General features: G+C 49.0%; 1 protein-coding gene across 1 annotated transcript; it reads right to left on the bottom strand.

Moving 5' to 3' along the window:
• Positions 1-3,684: 3,684 nt before the first annotated feature.
• ARMC12 (armadillo repeat containing 12) lies at positions 3,685-16,835 on the bottom strand. Its single transcript, XM_027126769.1, has 8 exons — positions 14,116-16,835; positions 13,507-13,583; positions 12,853-13,105; positions 12,003-12,148; positions 11,652-11,786; positions 5,683-5,856; positions 5,476-5,547; positions 3,685-4,045 (listed from the first exon to the last, which is right to left on the bottom strand). Exons 3-8 carry the CDS (start codon positions 12,980-12,982, stop codon positions 3,716-3,718), a joined length of 987 nt encoding a protein of 328 aa, XP_026982570.1. The 5' UTR covers positions 12,983-13,105; positions 13,507-13,583; positions 14,116-16,835; the 3' UTR covers positions 3,685-3,715.
• Between the last annotated feature and the right edge of the window lie 1,961 nt (positions 16,836-18,796).

The following is an 18,796-nucleotide window of genomic DNA, read 5'->3' as shown; positions in this document are numbered from 1 at the left end:
CAGCACCAACTTGCCGGCCACACGAGTGTGCCATCTTGGAAGTGATCCTCCAGCCCCAGTCGAGGCTCCAGATGACTGCAATCCTGGCCAGTATAGCTAGATTGCAAGCACAACTTGACTGAATCAGAACCACCATGCCAAGACGCTCCCGAATTCCTATGAGAGAGAACAAGGGCTCATTGATGTTTTAAACTGTTAAGAGGAAAGGAGCTGGAGAGACATGGCAGGAGGAAAAGTTTTCTGCTTCCCTGTTCTAGTGTGCTTGATTGGCAGGCTTCTGCAGTGCAAACAGCTTCACCAGTGCCCAGCTCCTGGAGTGGCCAGCAACATCCAGCAGCCAGCAGATCCTCCTGGCGCTACCCCTTGGGCAGCAGTGTCAGCAGAGTGCCCCCACCTCCTGCAGCTTCTCCAGCAGCCAGCACCTGCTGTGCATGTGGCTTCTCCGGCAAGGATGCCCCTGCGGCACTCACGGTTTCTCCAGCCCCAGGATCCTGCAGTACGTGGAAGCTCCTGTACCCTGCTCAGGTGGTTTTGTCGTGGAGTGCCTTTGGCTCGACACCTCCCCATGAAGAACTTCCCCTGGCATCTAAGAAGGCAGATTTCTGCACGTTCCACTGGTATGACGCTGCAGTGACTTTTCTGCCATACAGCGAGCCACAGGCTGTGTTCTCCTCAACAAAGTCTGGATTTCAGCCTTGAGGTAGGGGGTGGATATCTCTTCCCTGGGAGCTCTGTTTCAGCCTCAGTCCTGGGGGTAAGGAAGGGCTGCTTCTATGTCTGCTATTCAACTGCTGGAGTTCCCTTTACTCCTTACTAACCAATTCTTTATTATTTACAACAGGGGATTGGAGTAAAAATTATTTTTAAATCTCCCTCTTCAAATGACTGTGTGGTTTCTCTCTCTTGATTGGACCCAGACTGATAAACTAAGTTTTGTCAGAATTTGTTACACAGCCACCAATAACCAATATACCCCTCCCCGTCTCATTGTCCACTGCCGGCTCTCCTTTCATTATCATCAGCCAATTGTTATCACGTGCCTGTCCAGAGCAGGCTCTTCCTTCAAGGCTTTTATTAGCAGTCAGATAGGACCTGCTGCAAAAAGAATAAAGTTTATAAAACCCAAGCTTTAATTTGCTAAATGCCAAATGAGAGGCTCAGATGAGAAGTGCTGCCGGAAGTGCCAAAGCTGGTATAGGTGAAGAAAACTCTAGACCACAGCAGGGCACGGGGGCACAGCCCAGGGGAAAAGAGAAAGAAGGGCCCTGTAGGCAGGGAGAAGTTTGTATCAAAACCTTGGGGGCAAGACCAAACGTGGTAGGATTAGGAGAGCCGTGACTTGTTTGCTCTAGTTTGGTTGGAGAAGAGTGTTGAACTGCTAGGTTAGTGGCCGGCAAGATGAACAGATGGTGAAGGGTCTTAAATGCAAAGTGAATTCATTTGGTGCTATTATGTGAAAAAAGGGCTCCAGTGACCATACCTTCCAGGACAAAATCCTATTTGCTTTTGATGTAGTTACTCTTTTTTTTTTTTTGCGGTACGCGGGCCTCTCACTGTTGTGGCCTCTCCCGTTGCAGAGCACAGGCTCCGGATGCGCAGGCCCAGCGGCCATGGCTCATGGGCCCAGCCGCTCCGCGGCATGTGGGATCTTCCCGGACCGGGGCACGAACCCGTGTCCCCTGCATCGGCAGGCGGACTCTCAACCACTGCGCCACCAGGGAAGCCCTGATGTAGTTACTCTTATACTTGTCAGATCATGTGACCTAGATTTGGGGCTGAGAAAAGTTCACTTTGACAGTGGGGAAACTATGAAGATTTTTGAGGATGGTGCAATGTGGGGTTCTTTTTTTTTTTTAAATTTTTTGGCCACGCCGTGAGGCATGCAGGATCTTAGTTTCGTGACCAGGGATCGAACCCGCGACCCCTGCAGTGGAAGTGCTGAGTCTTTTTTTTTTAATAAATTTTTATTTATTTATTTATGGCTGCGTTGGGTCTTTGCTGTGCGCAGGCTTTCTCTAGCTGTGGCGAGCGGGGGGCTACTCTTCTTTGCAGTGCACGGGCTTCTCATTGAGGTGGCTTCTCTTATCGTGGAGCACGGGCTCTAGGTGCGTGGGCTTCAGTAGTTGTGGTATGTGGGCTCAGTAGTTGTGGCTCGTGGGCTCCACGAGTGCAGGCTCAGTAGTTGTGGCGCATGGGCTTAGTTGCTCCGTGGCATGTGGGATCTTACCAGACCAGGGCTCACACCTGTGCCCCCTGCATTGGCAGGTGGATTATTAACCACTGCGCCAACAGGGAAGTCCCAAAGTGCGGAGTCTTAACCAGTGGACGGCCAGGGGAGTCCCAGTGTGGGGTTCTAAGATTAGTTTGCAGCGTGTAGGGCTGGAGAGGATGGAGATCATAAGTAGGAGAATGACTTCCCAAAAGTCCTGCCATGGGGGATAGTGTAGCCGTGGGAGTCGGAGGACTGGGTGGATGTGGGGAGGAGAAGTTAAGGTGACTCCCCATACCTTGCTGGTGACATGGGAACATGGATAGCTTGTGGAGGGGTGGGTAGGATGATGTTGGCTTTTGACAAGTTCCATTGGGTTGACTGCATTGTATCCAAGTAGCAGGAAGGAGTAGCCCCAGTCCTGAGCTCAGGAGAAAGCTGAGAGCTGATGATTCAGATCTAGTAGTGACTGTCCACTCAGAGGTGACAAATCAAACTCTGGGAAATAGTGATAAGGATCCCTTAGTAAGAACTGGCTCTCTGATCAGCACATTCTAACAACACCCCTCCACCCACCACCCACCCACTCAAGTGATGGGGTCCTGGGTCAGGGATACAGTAGGGACAGATTTCCTCATAGTTCAGTCCTAAACTGGCCCCTAAAATCTGGAAGCACTGAGGTCTTTCTCAACTGCCACAGATTCTGGCTTAGAATCTATGGTCCACTCCCAAAGGGCTTGAGCCAAGGACGATGAAAGTAAAAAGCCCAGTAAAAATTAGGAGGTTCTCATCCTACTTCTGCCCCAGACCAGTCATGTGACCTTGGGCAAGTCACTTTTCCTGCCCCTCTACCCCCAACTGACCTGGCAGGAGCATGTAGTGTGAAAAAGAAATAACCCTGGTCATCTACTAAGATTTGGAGGTTATTGTTACTGTGGCATAGCCCAGCCCATCTTGAGTAATCCAGTGCTATATACTGTCCCCTGTTGATTATCCTTGGCCTTAGTCCCCAAACCTGCCTTCTCCCTGAAACTCCCTGAAAGCACTGGCTCCCCATTCAAATTTAAAAGCAGCAAGAGAGGGGGAGGGATAAATTGGATTGGGACTGGGATTGACATATATATACACACTAGTATATATAAAATAGATAATTAAAAGAACCTACTGTATAGCACTGTATAGCATAGTATTCTGTAATGACCTATATGGAAATAGAATCTAAAAAAGAGTAGGTATATGTATAACTGATTCACTTTGCTGTACAGCAGAAACTAACACAAAATTATAAATCAGCTATGCTCCAATAAAAATTATCACTCAACAAAATAAATAAAAGCAGCAAGAGAAGGGAGTCTGTCCTCTAAACAGGGAATGCGTTTGGGGAGACAGGCCCACACTTTGACAGGAAGTTATGCTGGCTGAAATCTACACCCACCCTGGAAGGCCCTGGACAGACACTGCCCCTCAAGCTTCTCTCCCATACTCATTTATCGGCTCTCCATAATTTTATTCCGCATTATTAAAGCAGGAATGACTGGACAGGCAGGAGGGCCAGACTTCCACATCCTGGGGGCACTGCAGGCTGACTATGACTTTGCAGGCCTGGATCTGAACATCCTCCTCGGGGTGGATGACCAGGGCAAGCAGCCGGTCTGCCAGTCGTGAGTCATCCCCAAAGACAGCTTCGTGCACAGACTGTTCATTGTAATGCCACTTCACAGCACGGTAGTGGGGTGAACTCCGGCCCTCACTCAGCCGCTCTGCAAACACCAGTACTTCAAGCAGCAGACTCCCGGGCTGTGTAGACTGGAACAGGTTCAGGAAGTTGGAGTGTACCTGTGAGTGGGATGGAGAGAGGAATGAAGTCCAAGGTAAATTCTAAAGTTCCTCCATCCTCCTATTGCCTCAACTCCCCAATATACCTAAGTTTCAGATCCAACTGTATAGGAATTTTTTAGTTTTCATTATCATTCTTTAACATAATTTCATTGTGGTCATAAAACATGAGTGATATGATAATATCGATTCAGGGAAATTTGTTGAGGTAAACTTTTAAAGCTTAGCATGTGGTTAATTTTTGTAAATATTTTGTGTACTTGAGCGGAATGTGCATTTACTAATTGTAGAGTGTTCTGGATATGTCTAATGGCTCAAGCTTATTTGTGTTATTTGCAGCAAGTAGAACCTTACTAGGTTTAGGTATTTATGTATTAATTTCTGAAAGAATAGTTAAAATCTTCCAAATCTTCCACTGTGGTGATAGGTATGTCCATTTTTCTTTCCAATTATTCAGCTGTAGGAATGAAATCCTGCCATTTGTGACAATATGGATGGACCCAGAGGACATTATGCTAAGTGAGATAAGCCAGAAAGAGAAATACAAATACTGCATGGTATCACTTAAATGTGGAAGTTTTTTTAAGTCAAACTCACAGAAACAGTAGAAAAGTGGTTGCCAGGGGTTGGGGTGGGGTGTGGGGGAAATAGGGAGAGGTTGGTAAAAGGGTACATGCTTTCAGCTAAAAGATGAATAAGATCCAAGGGTCTAATGCAAACATGGTGAGTACTGTTGATAACACTATTATATAATTGAAATTTGCTACGAGAGTAGAATTTAAATGTTCTCACCAAAAACAAACAAAATGTGAGGTGACGGATGTGTTAATTAACTAGATGGTGGGAATCTTTTCACAACGTATACCAAGTCACCATAACATACACTTTTTTTTAGTATAATTAAGTTTTATATATATATATATATATTTAGTTTTTATTGGGGTATAGTTGATTTACTACATATGCTTTAAATATCTTACAAATTTATCTGTCAATTATACCTCAATAAAACTGAAAAAACGATTTCCTTATAATTCTATCAAGTTTTGCCATATACATATTTTGAGATTGTTACTAAGTTCATATAAGTTTAGAGTTGCTTTATCCTTCTGAACAATTATTATGTAGTGACCCTGTCTATTCCTAATAATTATTTTTGTTATAAGTAATTTTCCCCTAATGTTAAAATACCTACATTAACTTCTGTCACCTGTGTTCCTGACTCTCAGAGTGTAGAAAGTCCCGCAAAGGAAAATCTGATTGTATTGGGAAGACAAAAGAGGGGGTGCTTTGCAATGTATCTAGTGCAGAGGCAGAAAGAGGAACAAGATGATTTTGTGAGGGCTAAGTCTGTCTGAAGAATCCACGATTCTTCCTTTCACAATATCTGAGTTCACATCCATTAGCCCGTCTTTCAGTTCTTTTCTCACCTGGCAGTTGAGAATATCATAGAGAAGGTCGTTCTTCTGCGCCAGGTTGCTCAGCAATCGCGCGGCTTGCACCTGAATAAAGGAAAGGGTAAAGAATGAGAAGACAGGTGGGCCTGAGCAGGGAAGACACAAATCTCGGCTCCTCCCTCTAGGTGCTGTGCCAGGGCTGGTCAGGAGGGCAGGGCCTGGGCTCTGGTCCTCAGGCACCTGTGCCAGGATGTAGTCTGACTGCAGGATCTCCATCAAGGCAGGCATCACCCTTCGCAGCTGTGGATGTGCAAAGTCAGGCAGTGGGAGGTTGTTGAGGAGTCTGAGGCCCGCAATGTGCAGCTGCGAGTCCCAGATGGTGGAGATCAGTTCCAGCACCTTGATGGAGTGTTCCTAGGGAGGGGGGAGAGGAGAAGGGTTTTCTACTTTTATATGATAATCCTCAACATTAGCCCTGCCTCTGCCTTCACTCTTCACTGCCCCCGCCCACAAAAACTGAGCCAACCCCACACACAGTTCCCCACTTTAACTCTCAACATTATTTGACCTAGTTGACCCCTCTCACCCCCTTGAAACTCTTTCTTCACTTGGCTTCTCCGTCACGTTTCTTTCCCAGTTCTTCTGCCCAACCGCCTCCTCTGTCTTCATCGCTCCCTTAGTGATACAGACTCAGTGCTGATGACTTTCAAGTTGCTATCTCCAGCCCAGACCTCTCCCTAAACTCCAGACTCATATATGCAAGTGCCAGTTCCACTTCCGAGAATCTCACTAAACCTCTGAGTCAACACGTTCCCACTCCCAAACCTGCTCCTTCCACTACCCTTCCTATCTCAGCTGTTCGTTACACCTGCCTTCCAATTACTCAGACCAAAAATCTATGTTCTTCCTTGACTCTTCTTTCCCTCACACCCTTTTCCAATCTTTCAGAAAATCCTGTTGGCTCTACCTTCAAAATCTACCAACAATCAAGACACTTCTCACCACCCCCCTCTACCACCCTGTTCCAAGCCACCATCACCTCTCCCCCGGGTTTCTGCGATAGCCTCCTTCTCCCTGCTTCCATCCTTGTCCCCTGCATCTATTCTCAGAACAGCAGGCTGGACTGCTCGAGTCCCTAGTTCATTCAGGGTAGGAGCTAAAGTCCTTACAGTGGCTTACAAGGTCTGACATGATCTGTCCCTCTCCCCCCATTATTTCTTTGGCCTCATCTCCTATTCTCTCCTTTGCTCCCATGGTTTCCATCACAATGGCCTTAGCTATTCCCTGAACATGCCAGGTACACACCTATCTTAGGTCTTTGCACATGGTGTTCCCTCTGCTTAGAATGCTCTCCCTCCTCAGCTATTCACAGCTCACTCTTACTTCCTTCAAGACTTTGCTTTAATGTCACCTTCTCAGGGAGGTCTTCCCTAACCACCCGCTCCTTTAAGACGGCAGCACCACTCCCATCCCTGCCTCCCTTATCCCCACCTTTATTTTCCCCCATAGCACTGTCAATATGCACACACTTTTTGTTTTTAAACTTTTTATTTTCACATAATTATAAATTCATGGGAAGTTGCAAGAACAGTACAGAGAGGTCCCATGTGCCCTCCACCCAGTTTTCCCTCAATAGCTACATCTTAATTACAGTATATTTTCAAAACCAGGAAAATGGTATTAGCACCATGTGTATGTATAGTTCCATGTCATTTTATCACATATGTAGCTTCATGTAACCACCACTGCAATTAATAGATTATTCCATCAGAATCACCATAGATCTCCCTTGTGGGTCCCTTATTAGTCACAGTTAGCCCCGCCCATCAAAACCAGCCCTAACCAGCGGCAACCACTAATCTGTTTTCCATCTCTCTAATTTTGTCCTTTTTTTTTTTTTTTTTTTTTGCGGTATGCGGGCCCCTCTCACTGTTGTGGCCTCTCCCGTTGCGGAGCACAGGCTCCGGACGTGCAGGCTCAGCGGCCATGGCTCACGGGCCCAGCCGCTCCATGGCATGTGGGATCTTCCCAGACCAGGGCACGAACCCGTGTCCCCTGCATCGGCAGGCGGACTCTCAACCACTGCGCCACCAGGGAAGCCCTAATTTTGTCATTTTTGAGAATGTTATATAAAATGGAATCACATTTTGTAACCTTCTGAAATTGATTTTTTCACTCAGTATAATGCCCTTGAGATCCATCCAAGTGGTCGTGTGTATCAGTAGTTCATTCCTTTTTATTACTGAGTAATGTTCCATGATATGGACTACTACAGTTTGTTTAATCATTTATCTCCTGAGAGACATTTTGGTTTCCAGTTTTTGACCATTACAAAGCTGCTACGAACAACTGTGAACAGGTTTTTTGGCAGATGTAGGTTTTTATTTCTCCAGGATAAATGCCCAAGAGTGCAATTGCTGGTTTGTATGGGAAAAGAGTTCGTTAAAGAAACCGCCGAACTATTTTGCAGAGTGGCTGCTCTATCATTTTACATTCCCACCAGCAACATACGCGAGATCCAGTTTCTCTACATCTTCACCAGCATTTGGTATCGTCACTAATTTGGAGTTTAAATCATCTAATAGGTGTATAGTAATATCTCATTGTGGTATTAATTCGCATTTCCCTAATGGCTAGTTAAATGTTAAACATTTTGTATGTGCTTATTTGCAATTCGTATATCCTCTTCAGTGAAATATCTCCATGTCTTGTGCCCATTTTCTAAATGGATTATTATTGTTTTTTGTTTTTTGTTTTTTTTTTGCGGTACGCGGGCCTCTCACTGCTGTTGCCTCTCCCGTTGCGGAGCACAGGCTCCGGACGGGCAGGCTCAGCGGCCACGGCTCACGGGCACAGCCACTCCGCAGCACGTGGGATCTTCCCAGACTGGGGCACGAACCCGCGTCCCCTGCATCGGCAGGCGGACTTTCAACCACTGCGCCACCAGGGAAGCCTGGATTATTATTGTTTTTGACGTTGAGTTTGGGGAGTTCTTTATATAATCTAGATATGAGTCCTTTGTCAGATAATGTGGTTTGCAAATATTTTCTTCCAATCTGCAGTTTGTCTTTTCATCTTCTTAACAGGGTCTTTCACAAAGCAAATGTTTTTTTTAATTTTGATAAAGTCCAGTTTATCAATTTTTTTCTTTTATAGATTGTGCTTTCGGTGTCATTTCTATGACCTCTTTATCAAGCCCTAGGTCCCAAAGATTCTCTCCTTTGAAATTGCAACAGCACCCCCTTGCAACAGCACCCCCATGCCAGCCTTCCTTACCACCCTTCTTGATTTTTCTCCATAGCACTTGCCCCGTGAAACACCATATATTACACTTATTTGTGTATTGCCTGCCTTGCAGGCAATATAAGTTCCACTGGGCAGAGATCTTTCCCACTCTGTTCACTGCTGTGTCTCCAGTGCCTAGCATAGTGCTTGGACACAAAGTACGTGCTCAATGTACATTTGTTGAAAGAAAAAAGGAATTTTGGCTTCTGAGCTGCAAGATGCTTGGGCCTTATTACCAAAGGCAGATACTCTTACAAGCTGTACCTTTGTGAGCCACGTAAGAAGGATGCCAGAAGCCTGGAGTGGGGAGCACAGCATTCCCATTAGTACCCTGCTCCTCCCTGCCCCCACCCCTCAGTAGGGAGTGGCTGCATTCACCCAGAGAGAGGAGAACAGGGGTCAGGTCCTCAGGATACAGACCCTGGGAAAGAAGGAACAGTGGTGCCCAGGCCACGTGCATCAGAATCTTCTGGGGGCTTGTGAAAAACACAGCTTCCCTGTTGAACTGGACCCTCTGGATGTAATGCCCTGAAATCTTCATTTGTTAACCAGCTTTCCAGGCAATTCTGATATGCTTGAGAATCACAGCCTTAGGGCAACTGAGAGGGTCGAGGGATAAAGTAGAGGCAGCCAGCAAGTGGAGACCTAGAGACCTTTTTTTTCCCCAAAAAAGTTTGATGCAAAAAATTTAAAGTGCAAAAATACCAAGTGTCAGGGAAGAAATGATGCACCAGAAACACTCATGCGGGGCTGGTGGAGGGTGTAAAGTGATACGGCCCTTCTTGAAAAGCTGGGCATACCTTTCACCCGACCATCCCACTCCTGCATACATGTCCACGAGGGAGATGTGTAAAGAATGCTCATGGCACAATGTGCAAACAACTCAAATGCCTACTCATGGGCAGCTGGATGAATAAGACTGCAGGGTATTCATGAACTAGAACACTACAGAGCAGTGCAAAAGAAGGAAACAGACCAGTTCACATCAATAAGGACGAATCTTTCCATGTTGGAGGGAAAAGGCAAACCGCAGAATACAAAACTGCATACTTCCAGATCCATGAAGCTTAAAAACATTCTAACTATGTTACCTATTTTTGTCTGCCGTGCCCTGCTAGAAAATGATGACACATGTGTATATGGTAAAACTACAAAGAAAATCAAGAAATTGATGAACAAAATACATAGGAATGATTGCCTCTGGTGGGGGAGGAGGCGGTGATTAAGGAGGGGCATCTGGGGCATCTAACCAACTGGTCATGTTCTATTTCTTAGCCTGGGTTCTGGTTACGTGTGTTTTGTTTTATTCTTTTTCTTTCTACCATACATGCATAAAATGTTTGCAAGTTCTGAATATTTTAATTTTTTTTTTTTTTTTTTTTTTTTTGCGGTACGTGGGCCTGTCACTCTTGTGGCCTCTCCCGTTGCAGAGCACAGGCTCCGGACGCACAGGCTCAGCGGCCATGGCTCACGGGCCTAACCGCTCCGCGGCGTGTGGGATCTTCCCGGACCGGGGCACGAACCCATGTCCCCTGCATCAGCAGGTGGACTCTCAACCACTGCGCCACCAGTGCGCACCACTTATTTTTAAGTAAAATATTTTGGGAGAGAGATCATTTGCTAGAGAGAGACTTGGAGGTCAAGGAAGATGTTTTTTTGGTTTTGCCTTTTAAGATGGGAAAGAATAGAGCTTGTTGAACACTACTGGGAAGGAGCAGGGGGGAGGCCATATCAGACAGAGTTTAATCAAGGAGAGAGGCCCTCAGGGAAGCGGATGGGATCCAGGACTGAGACTAACATTGAACACAGACAGGAAGAAAGCCATTTTTTCATGGCACCAGCAGGAAAGCAGGAATGGATGAGTAACAGGTAAGCCTGGAGGCCTAGTAGCAGGAAGCTGGGGGAACTGACATTTGGTGGCTTATATTTTCTCTGCGTGGTGGTAGTGAAGACATCAGTGGCCCAGCCACCAGCCTCAGACCAACACAGCGTGGTGGTGTGGTATGATAATATATCTGGTCTTTGTCCCTGATTCCACGCACAGGGTTCCTAAAATCCTTGCAATTTCCTGATAGGAGTGGTTTTTGTTATTCATAATGAGCCCCTTTCCATGATCCCTGAGTTTATGCAAATGAGGCAACTCAAGGCAACTTTCAGCCCCATACCTGACCTCTGCGGAGAAGAGTGGAACCAGAGATTGAGTTCAATCACCAATGGCCAATGATTAATCAATTACGCCTACATAATGAAACCTCCATAAATACCCCTACAGGACAGGGTTTGGAGAACTTCCGGGTTGGTGAACACATCGAGGTGCTAGGAGGGTGACACACCTGGAGAAGTCATGGAAGCCCTTCCCCCATACTCTGCCCTATGCACCTCTTCCATTTGGCTGCTCCTCAGTTATATCTTTTATAATAAACTGGTAAGTGTAAGTAAAGCATTTTCCCGAGTTCTGTGACTCGCTCCAGTGAATTATCAAGCCTGAGGAGAGGGGGCATGGGAACCTCCAAATCTACAGCTGGTCAATCAGAAGTGGGGGGCAGTCTTACAGGACTCAGCCCTAAGCTGTGGGGTCTGTACTAACTCCAGGCAGATAGTGTCAGAATTGAATTGTAGGACACCCAGTTGCCGTCAAGAGAGTTGGCTGTTGTCAGAAAGAACTTGGGGAATTTCTGCTGTTTGGGGTTCAGAGATACTCCTAGGGACCTAGCACAGTTTTATCCCGAGATCCAGACATTTATGACCCTACTGGGAATCTGATCACCATTTTCCCACCTACTTCCAAGGAAAAACATATTTCTGGGTTACAAATTCAGACCCAAACAAACTTCTGGAACATGACCATTCATCCTATGCCCACTAAACGGCCCATGGCTTATGGACATCTATGTGCTCTGCCCCATACTTGTCGCTGGGCTCACCTGGATTTTCAGCCTGAATTTTCTGATGCCAGAGAAAGCTTTAAGTGTGTTCAGAGCTTGGATTTTGACACTGTTGTCCTTGTCATCCAGCATGGAGCCCACCAACGTGATGTCATCATTAGTACATGCAGAGGCCTAGAGTGTGCCAGGAGAGGCAGAAGAGGCGGGAGAAGCGGGTGTCCTGGTCCCCCTACCCCCCCATGTCACCAAAACCCCTCAACACAACCCCTCCCGCCATCAGCCAGAGAGAGGTCCCAGGACACAGTCTGGCTACTCAAGGGGGAAGGGGGACAGATGTAGCCCCCAGGGGCCAGGCTGGCTGGGAAGGACCTCCTGCTTCCCTTCCCTCACCTCGGACTCCAGCAAGTACACACAGCGCGTGATACTGTGCAGGATCATGCTCTTGGCGTACTCATCCTGTTTGCACTCCAAAGAGTTGAGGAGCCTCCGGAGCTCACCTGAGTCCCGCCCGTGCTGCTCTCGCTCAACTGCCAGGCCTAGACAGCCACCCCAGCCCAGTTCAGGCTGTGGACTCAGAAGTGAGGAAAGACGGGGTTTGGGAAGCCATGGGAGAGAGACCTGGGGACAAGGCTGCCTTGCCTTTTCTGAAGAAAAGACTTCTTGCTATATGCAGGACCACCATGTACAGTTGAACAGGGTGTGTATTGCACAAGGGCACCACATCTAAGGCTGTATTGTTCATATCGTAAACAAAAAAATTTTGTATGTTTACTATAACAACTTTCTGGCATATGGCAGTAATATGTAGTATTTCATCATAATTGGTATATGGCAATGATATTCCAGCAGATGGCAATACAAAGTCTTGCAGAAGGGGTTCCTTTCTCTACTTTGCACAAAGTTGTCATAGGGACTAGTGGAGGCTCTGAGAATGTAGGTCCCCCAATCTTCCCTTGGGGAGAACTGCTGATGCAAAGTTTCCAAGCAGTGGCTCCTGGATGCCAGAGTGAATGTAGAATTTAGAAACCTGCCAGATGACTCCCGAGGAGGCACTTGAGTGCCACCCACTACCTGGGGAGCCTGCGCTAGCATCTCTAGGGTGGCTCTGAGGGAGATGGAGGTGAGAAAGGGGAAGGAGAAAGGAACGTGGAGGAGCCCCCTTGGGGCCCTCCCACATGGGAGACCTGGGGAGTAGGTACCCCCTGGGGCCGAGCCCTCTCCCCAGGGTGGGGACACTCACGGGCGACGCAGATGGGTGAGGCAGAGCAGCGCGGTGGTTGACATTTTATGCCCGCCCTGATGGCCTTGTAGAGCAGGCAGATGGCCCCAGCGGCTGTGGCCAGGCTCACTACACCTTTCCAGATGTCCATTTACCCCCGGCACTGGGGGATGCAGCACATGCCCGAGGCACCTAGCAAAGGCCTTCTGGAACCAGAACTCTAGCAGGGCCAGGAACCAGGGCACCAGAATCAGAACCTGGGCAACAAAGGAAACTGGGGAAACAGTGGGATGGAGGGTGGTGGTCGGGGGGCAGCCAGGGAGCTTCAGAGGCTGCAGGAAACAAAGCTTAAGACCCCAGAGGAATAAAAGGTCTGTGGGCAGGAAGGTCCTTCACATCCCTCTTTTTTAGGGGAGCCAGGTTGGTGGGGCCCCAGCAGGCAGCTCCAGAGGCTACCTTTCTTCCATTAGATGGCAGCAGAGGCCCAATTTATGGACGGGGGCCTTTGGAAGTTTTTTGGGGGGCGTTGGGGTGTGCCCACTGGCAGCCCTGTTCCCTCACTTCCCTGGTCCCCCCATCTTTGATCTCTTCACCACAGATCCACTTCTGAGCCTGGGGGCATTTCTGCAGGCAGGGCCCCCCACTTCCATCACAGGACGAAGAGGAGGCAAGTACCTTACAAAGTTCTGCAGAGTCTCGAGGCCAATCCATCATTTTCCAGCATCTGCTTGTTCCTCTCTGTGTATATTTACCTGTGGACCAAAAGCTCCTGAGGGCAGTTGTCTCTGCGTCTCCAACATCCAGCAGAGTCCTGCACTTAGTAGATGCTCAAGTTATGGCTTCTGTCATTCTTTGAGGACTTGAGGAGAGAACACGTCAGAGAATCTGGAGACGGGGGCTCCAGGCCCATTTAACCAGTGTGACTCTGGAGGAGAAGGGGACTGCCCTTGCCTTGGCCTCAGTTTCTGTATTTGTAACCTGAGGGGATCCAGGTTTAGCATTCTAAATCTCCAGGGTTAAACCTGGGGTAGGTCTGTGCCATTAAACCATGGAGGCCTAAATCTGGGAGTATCACACCCTATGCCCCACAACATACACACAGGGTGGGATGGGCTTTGAGGCCTCCTCTGGAGTCAGAAAATGCCACCACCTTGGAGGATGAGAACCCAACTTTGGAGGCCTCAGTCTCCACCACCTCCACCACCAGGATGGGGCAGGTGAGACCAGACCCTTCCCTTCTTCTCCTTCCCCCACCCCCAGTGTCCCCACACCCTCTGGTCTCACCTTCCGGTACAGAACAGGGAGGAACCCAAGCCAGGCTCAGACCTAGAGCCAGCACTGAGCGGAGATGTACCAGAACAGGGCTTCAGCTGCCTGGTCTTGAGCTCCTGTTGGACGGCTCTGGGCCCTGGACTGCACCTGGGTTTGCAGGAGGTGGGGAAATAGGGAAACGGCATCCCCAAGGATGCTGCAGCCAGCCAGGTCTGTCCGCTCAGAGCCTTCGTCCGTGTCACCCTAGGCTGCAGGCAACACTCCCAGGGGGCCATTCTCTTCCTTTCTTCCCTCCCATCCCCGGCCCTCCTCCAGGGTCATTCCTGGCACTCTACACAGTCCCAAGGTGGATGTATGGTCAGGCCATTCAAGATGGCTGTTCTCTTGCTCTTTGTACATCCTCTGCTCGACCAGTCCGTTCCACCTGTGCCCTACTCACGTGAACATGTTTGCCCCCCGCCCCAGCTAGTGACTGATCTAATCCCTGCTCTACCTGCTAATTTATTAAAGGGAAACATCTGCCCTCGTGATAGTCATTAATCTGAGGGGCTGTGACGGATGTGCCCCAGCTGGTTTCCCTGGTAACTGATAAGTCAACCTGACGTCAATTCTCCCTATAAATAGTAGTCTCCTCTCCCCGAGTAGCAAAGATTGCTGCCATGGCCTGCCTGCCATAATCGGTGGGGTGTTGCCATGATTGGTGGGTCTTAACCTTTTGCTTAAGACACCCCTGTCCAATAAACCACTGATGTCTTCGTTGCTGTCTCCAGACTCTTCAATCTTGAGGCTGGGCAACTACAAGGCTTTCAGGACTGCACAGTGCAGCCCAACGACTGGGGAGCCAGCCAGGAGGCCGAAGAAGCTACCGAGATGTCGTGAAGTAAGGACAGGGAATGGAAGGTTGCAGGGGTCATCCTGAGGTGGCCGTCCACTAGCCTGTGGGGCCCTGTGGCAGCTGACTACCATGAGAGGTGTCTTTCTCTTCCATTATATTGATTCTCTTCTACTCTGTTAACTTCAGAGCCTCTTTCCAGTTTAAAAGTAGCAGCCCTATGCTGGTGGCTCATCTGACTGCACGGGGATGGCTGGTGAATACAGACCAAACGCAAGGACCTGGATTATCTACAAAAGACAAGCGTACCCCCAGCCTCTTACCCCTAAACAATTAGACACAGGCTTTAGAGGATATTAATTCAGGGACAGTCTTGTGAATTGGACATGGCCAGTTACCTGGAAAAGTTTGGTTGGGGCCTGTGCTACAACAAAATAAGAGTACCCTTGGGCTTCTGACCCCTGCTGTGGAAGCGGGCAGAGCAATGATATACCGCATGATGGAACAACAGCTATATGCAGCTGACAACAGGTGGAAGACGTTACAAAAGGCCTACCCGAGTCATCTAGCGATGCAAAAAACCACTATCTGGGGTCTAGTACAGCTGTGTGTGATATACAGGACCCCACGGACATCAACAGTGACAAAGGAATCCACTGTACCAGTCATGAAGTTCAGGAATGGGCGGCTAAAAATGACACACACTGGCATTTCCACCTGCCTTACGACCCCACTCCTGCCGGGCTAATGGAAAGGATGAAAGGATTACTTAACAATCGAGACGAAAACCCGCTCTCTCAACAGGTGGACCAGAGGTTCACTCAAGCTCTATGAACTGCAGCTGAACACCCGAGGAGCAATCATCCCAGGGCCATGTTAACCCCGAGGCAACTAGTCAATACAATCCAAATTCAACTGTTGACCACCGAAAGACCGCTGCCAACTATCTCTCAGGACAGTAACTCACTTTTGCCTTCGCTACCTTCGCTACAGGATCTACCCCAGAGGAACACACTCTCCCATGGTCCTGGGACTGGCAGGTAAGTCTCTGGTGGTTTGCATTTGCTGTCCCATGGGGAATAGGATTGGAAAGGGATTTACAGATTTCACCTGGTTTATTCCCGGCTCCACCTAAGACTACTAAGGTAATTAATCCAGGCTCCCACTGGAGAAAGGCACCATTATATTAACCCTGTGGGCTGTTCTTATACCGCCTCGCCGGCATGAATTCGGCACCATGAATGTCTCTGTTGCTGTTCCGGGCTCTTTCTTCAGTCTAAGGCTGAGCAACTATAAGGCTTACAGGCCTGCAGGGTGCAGCCCAACAGTGGGTGACTACACGGACTCCCTGTAGTGAAGGGTGACAGAGGCCCCTGGAGGCCACCCCCCCCCCCACTACCATGGGACCACCTATCAAGCTCCATGAACTCCAGGCAGGAAATGGCTGCCTGAAGGGACTGTTTTAGGTTCCAGCTCCCCTGGTAGATCTGAGGATTGGTCCTTTTCTGAGGTGGAACCCAGAGCTACTGGCCTCCCCAGTCCATGTAGCTGATCCTGCAACCCTCACCTTCTAAGCAAATGCAGTACTCACCTGCTCTTTAAAGATCTCCAAAGAAGGAGAGTTCTTTCTTGGCTCTAACCTAACTCCCTCCTGCTATATATACCTAAGCCCATTCCTTTGGGTTCTGCCCTCAAATGTTTTGGATGTATTAGAAGCAGAGGCATCCCCAGTGTGACATTTCTGCTAGTCCACAGCACGATTTTAAAAAAAGAGGAATGTGTATTCATTGGTGGACAGTCAAGGACTGTCCTTTCTTGGGAGTAACTGCTTTTGGTTTTTGTTTTAAACTTATTTATTTTTGGCTGTGCGGGGTTGCGGGCTTCTCTAGTTGAGGTGACTGGGGGCTACTCTTCATTGTGGTGCGCGGGCTTCCCATTGTGGTGGCTTCTTATTGCAGAGCACAGGTTCTAGGCACGCAGGCTTCAGTAGTTGTGGCTCGCGGGCTCTAGAACGCAGGCTCAGTAGTCATGCCCGCGGGCTTAGTTGCTCCGCGGCATATGGGATCTTCCTGGCCCAGGGCTCGAACCCGTGTCCCCTGCAATGGCAGGCGGATTCTTAACCACTGCACCACCAGGGAAGCTCCCAGGAGTATCCGCTTTTGATTCAGATGATGTCTGTTTTCTTTTGAGGAGAATTAAAATGTACTTGCTTTTGTGAAATGATGGTGACAACAGATGATAGTGAACGTTCTTAGGGAGCATAAATGAAGGCTGCAGCTCTTTGTGAGAACTTGGATTTTGTTTTTCTTGTTTTTTTGTCATATTCAAAAATTTGGAATATTGGCTCGAGAGAAGTCAGATTCCATATACACACAGCCAACCCTAAGTTTCTTACCCGCCCTCACCAAGGCAAAAGGACACGGGCTGCCCTAGTACACACCTCTCTGCCATCTGCACCAGCTTTTCTACCTTTAAGGCTAATGTTCCCATCATGTTAGGTGCAGTTTATTTAGTGAGTGAGAGTGTGGGCTCAACCCAGACTGCCAGGGTTCAAAACCAGCTCAGCTACTGACCTAGCTTTGTAATCTTTTTGTGCCTCATTTTCCCCACCTGTAAAATGGGAATAATAATACCTACTTCTTGGGTTTGAGAGGATTAAGTACTTGAAACAGTGCCCAGCACACAGAGCTCACCAAACGCGACAATAATTACTATTATAAGCAGGTTTCACCTGGACAAAAATGTTGGGCATGGCAAGGCAGTGAGCACACAGATGGTGGGCCTCTGTGAGGCCTGAAAGGCACATTATTCAGCCCCTTCCATTCACCCTCTACCCCTCCCACTCTGGTCGTCTTCAAGCTAATCAATCTCAACTCCTGTAACCCATTAACTTGCCTTGAACAACTCTGGAGCCCTCTTTGAACCCCCCTCCCCCACCAAATTTCTAAACCAGGAGCGCTACGGGGATCCAGCCCGTTCCCCTGAGCTACTTTGTTCCTACAAACCATCCTCCCACCTGTAAAACCCTCAGACTACCTGCTTATTCTATCAGGACTCTGGTAATGGGTGTTTCAGCTTAGTTAATTAGAGGAGCCTAACACGCTATTGGGGACCTACTGTGCAAGCAGGCCGTTAAGGAGGGGGACCCCGGAGGGGCCCGGCGCTTGCATGCACAGGAGAAGCTAAGGGTAAATTACCCTACTCTCGAATGAAAAGCCCGTTGGAGTCCGACGAGCTTGGGTTTGGGCAAGTTCCATGATCTGAGTCTCAGTTTACTCCTCCGGAAAACCTGCCTACTACACGGAAGTGCGCTGTCAGAACTGAATGAGAGAATGTACGTTGTGACTCTCGGTGAACAGCGGAAGCGCAGCACGTGCGAGCTGCCCCAGCAGAAAGCCAGAAAGCCGAGAGATGAAAGGCTGGGGGACAGCCCGTGCCCTGACAGGGATCCCACGCTCTCCGGGACCGTGCCCTCCCCAACTCGTGCTTGCCCAGGACCAGACTGGGGGGCCTCTCGGTAGCTCGTGACTCCAGCGAAGGAGTGGGGACTGGAAGAAACGCGGCAAACCCGGGGAGCGGAGGGGGCGGCGCCCTCACAGAAGGATTTCCGAGTGTGGGGCGGAGGCCGCGCCTTTCCCCGCCCCGAGCCTCCCCCCCTCTTGCCTTCCCCCCCCCCCCCACTCCCCCCCCCCCCCCCCCCCCCGGCGCATCCGGCGGCGGGCACAGGATGTTCTTTCGCTCCCGTCCCCCCCGCCCCCGCCCCCGCCCCCGCCCCAGCTCTCACTTTCCCTTCGCTCCCATCCCCCACTCCCGCCGCGCCCGGCGCCTGCACCTTGTTTAACTCCTTCTCTCCCGCGCTCC

This window comes from Aethalodelphis obliquidens, unplaced genomic scaffold, assembly GCF_003676395.1.
Source record: "Aethalodelphis obliquidens isolate GAN/ISIS:26980383/991018 unplaced genomic scaffold, ASM367639v1 scaffold31, whole genome shotgun sequence".
Lineage (NCBI taxonomy): Eukaryota > Metazoa > Chordata > Mammalia > Artiodactyla > Delphinidae > Aethalodelphis > Aethalodelphis obliquidens.
The sequence above is the reverse complement of the archived record's forward strand: the minus strand, read 5'-3'. Positions and strand labels throughout refer to the sequence as shown.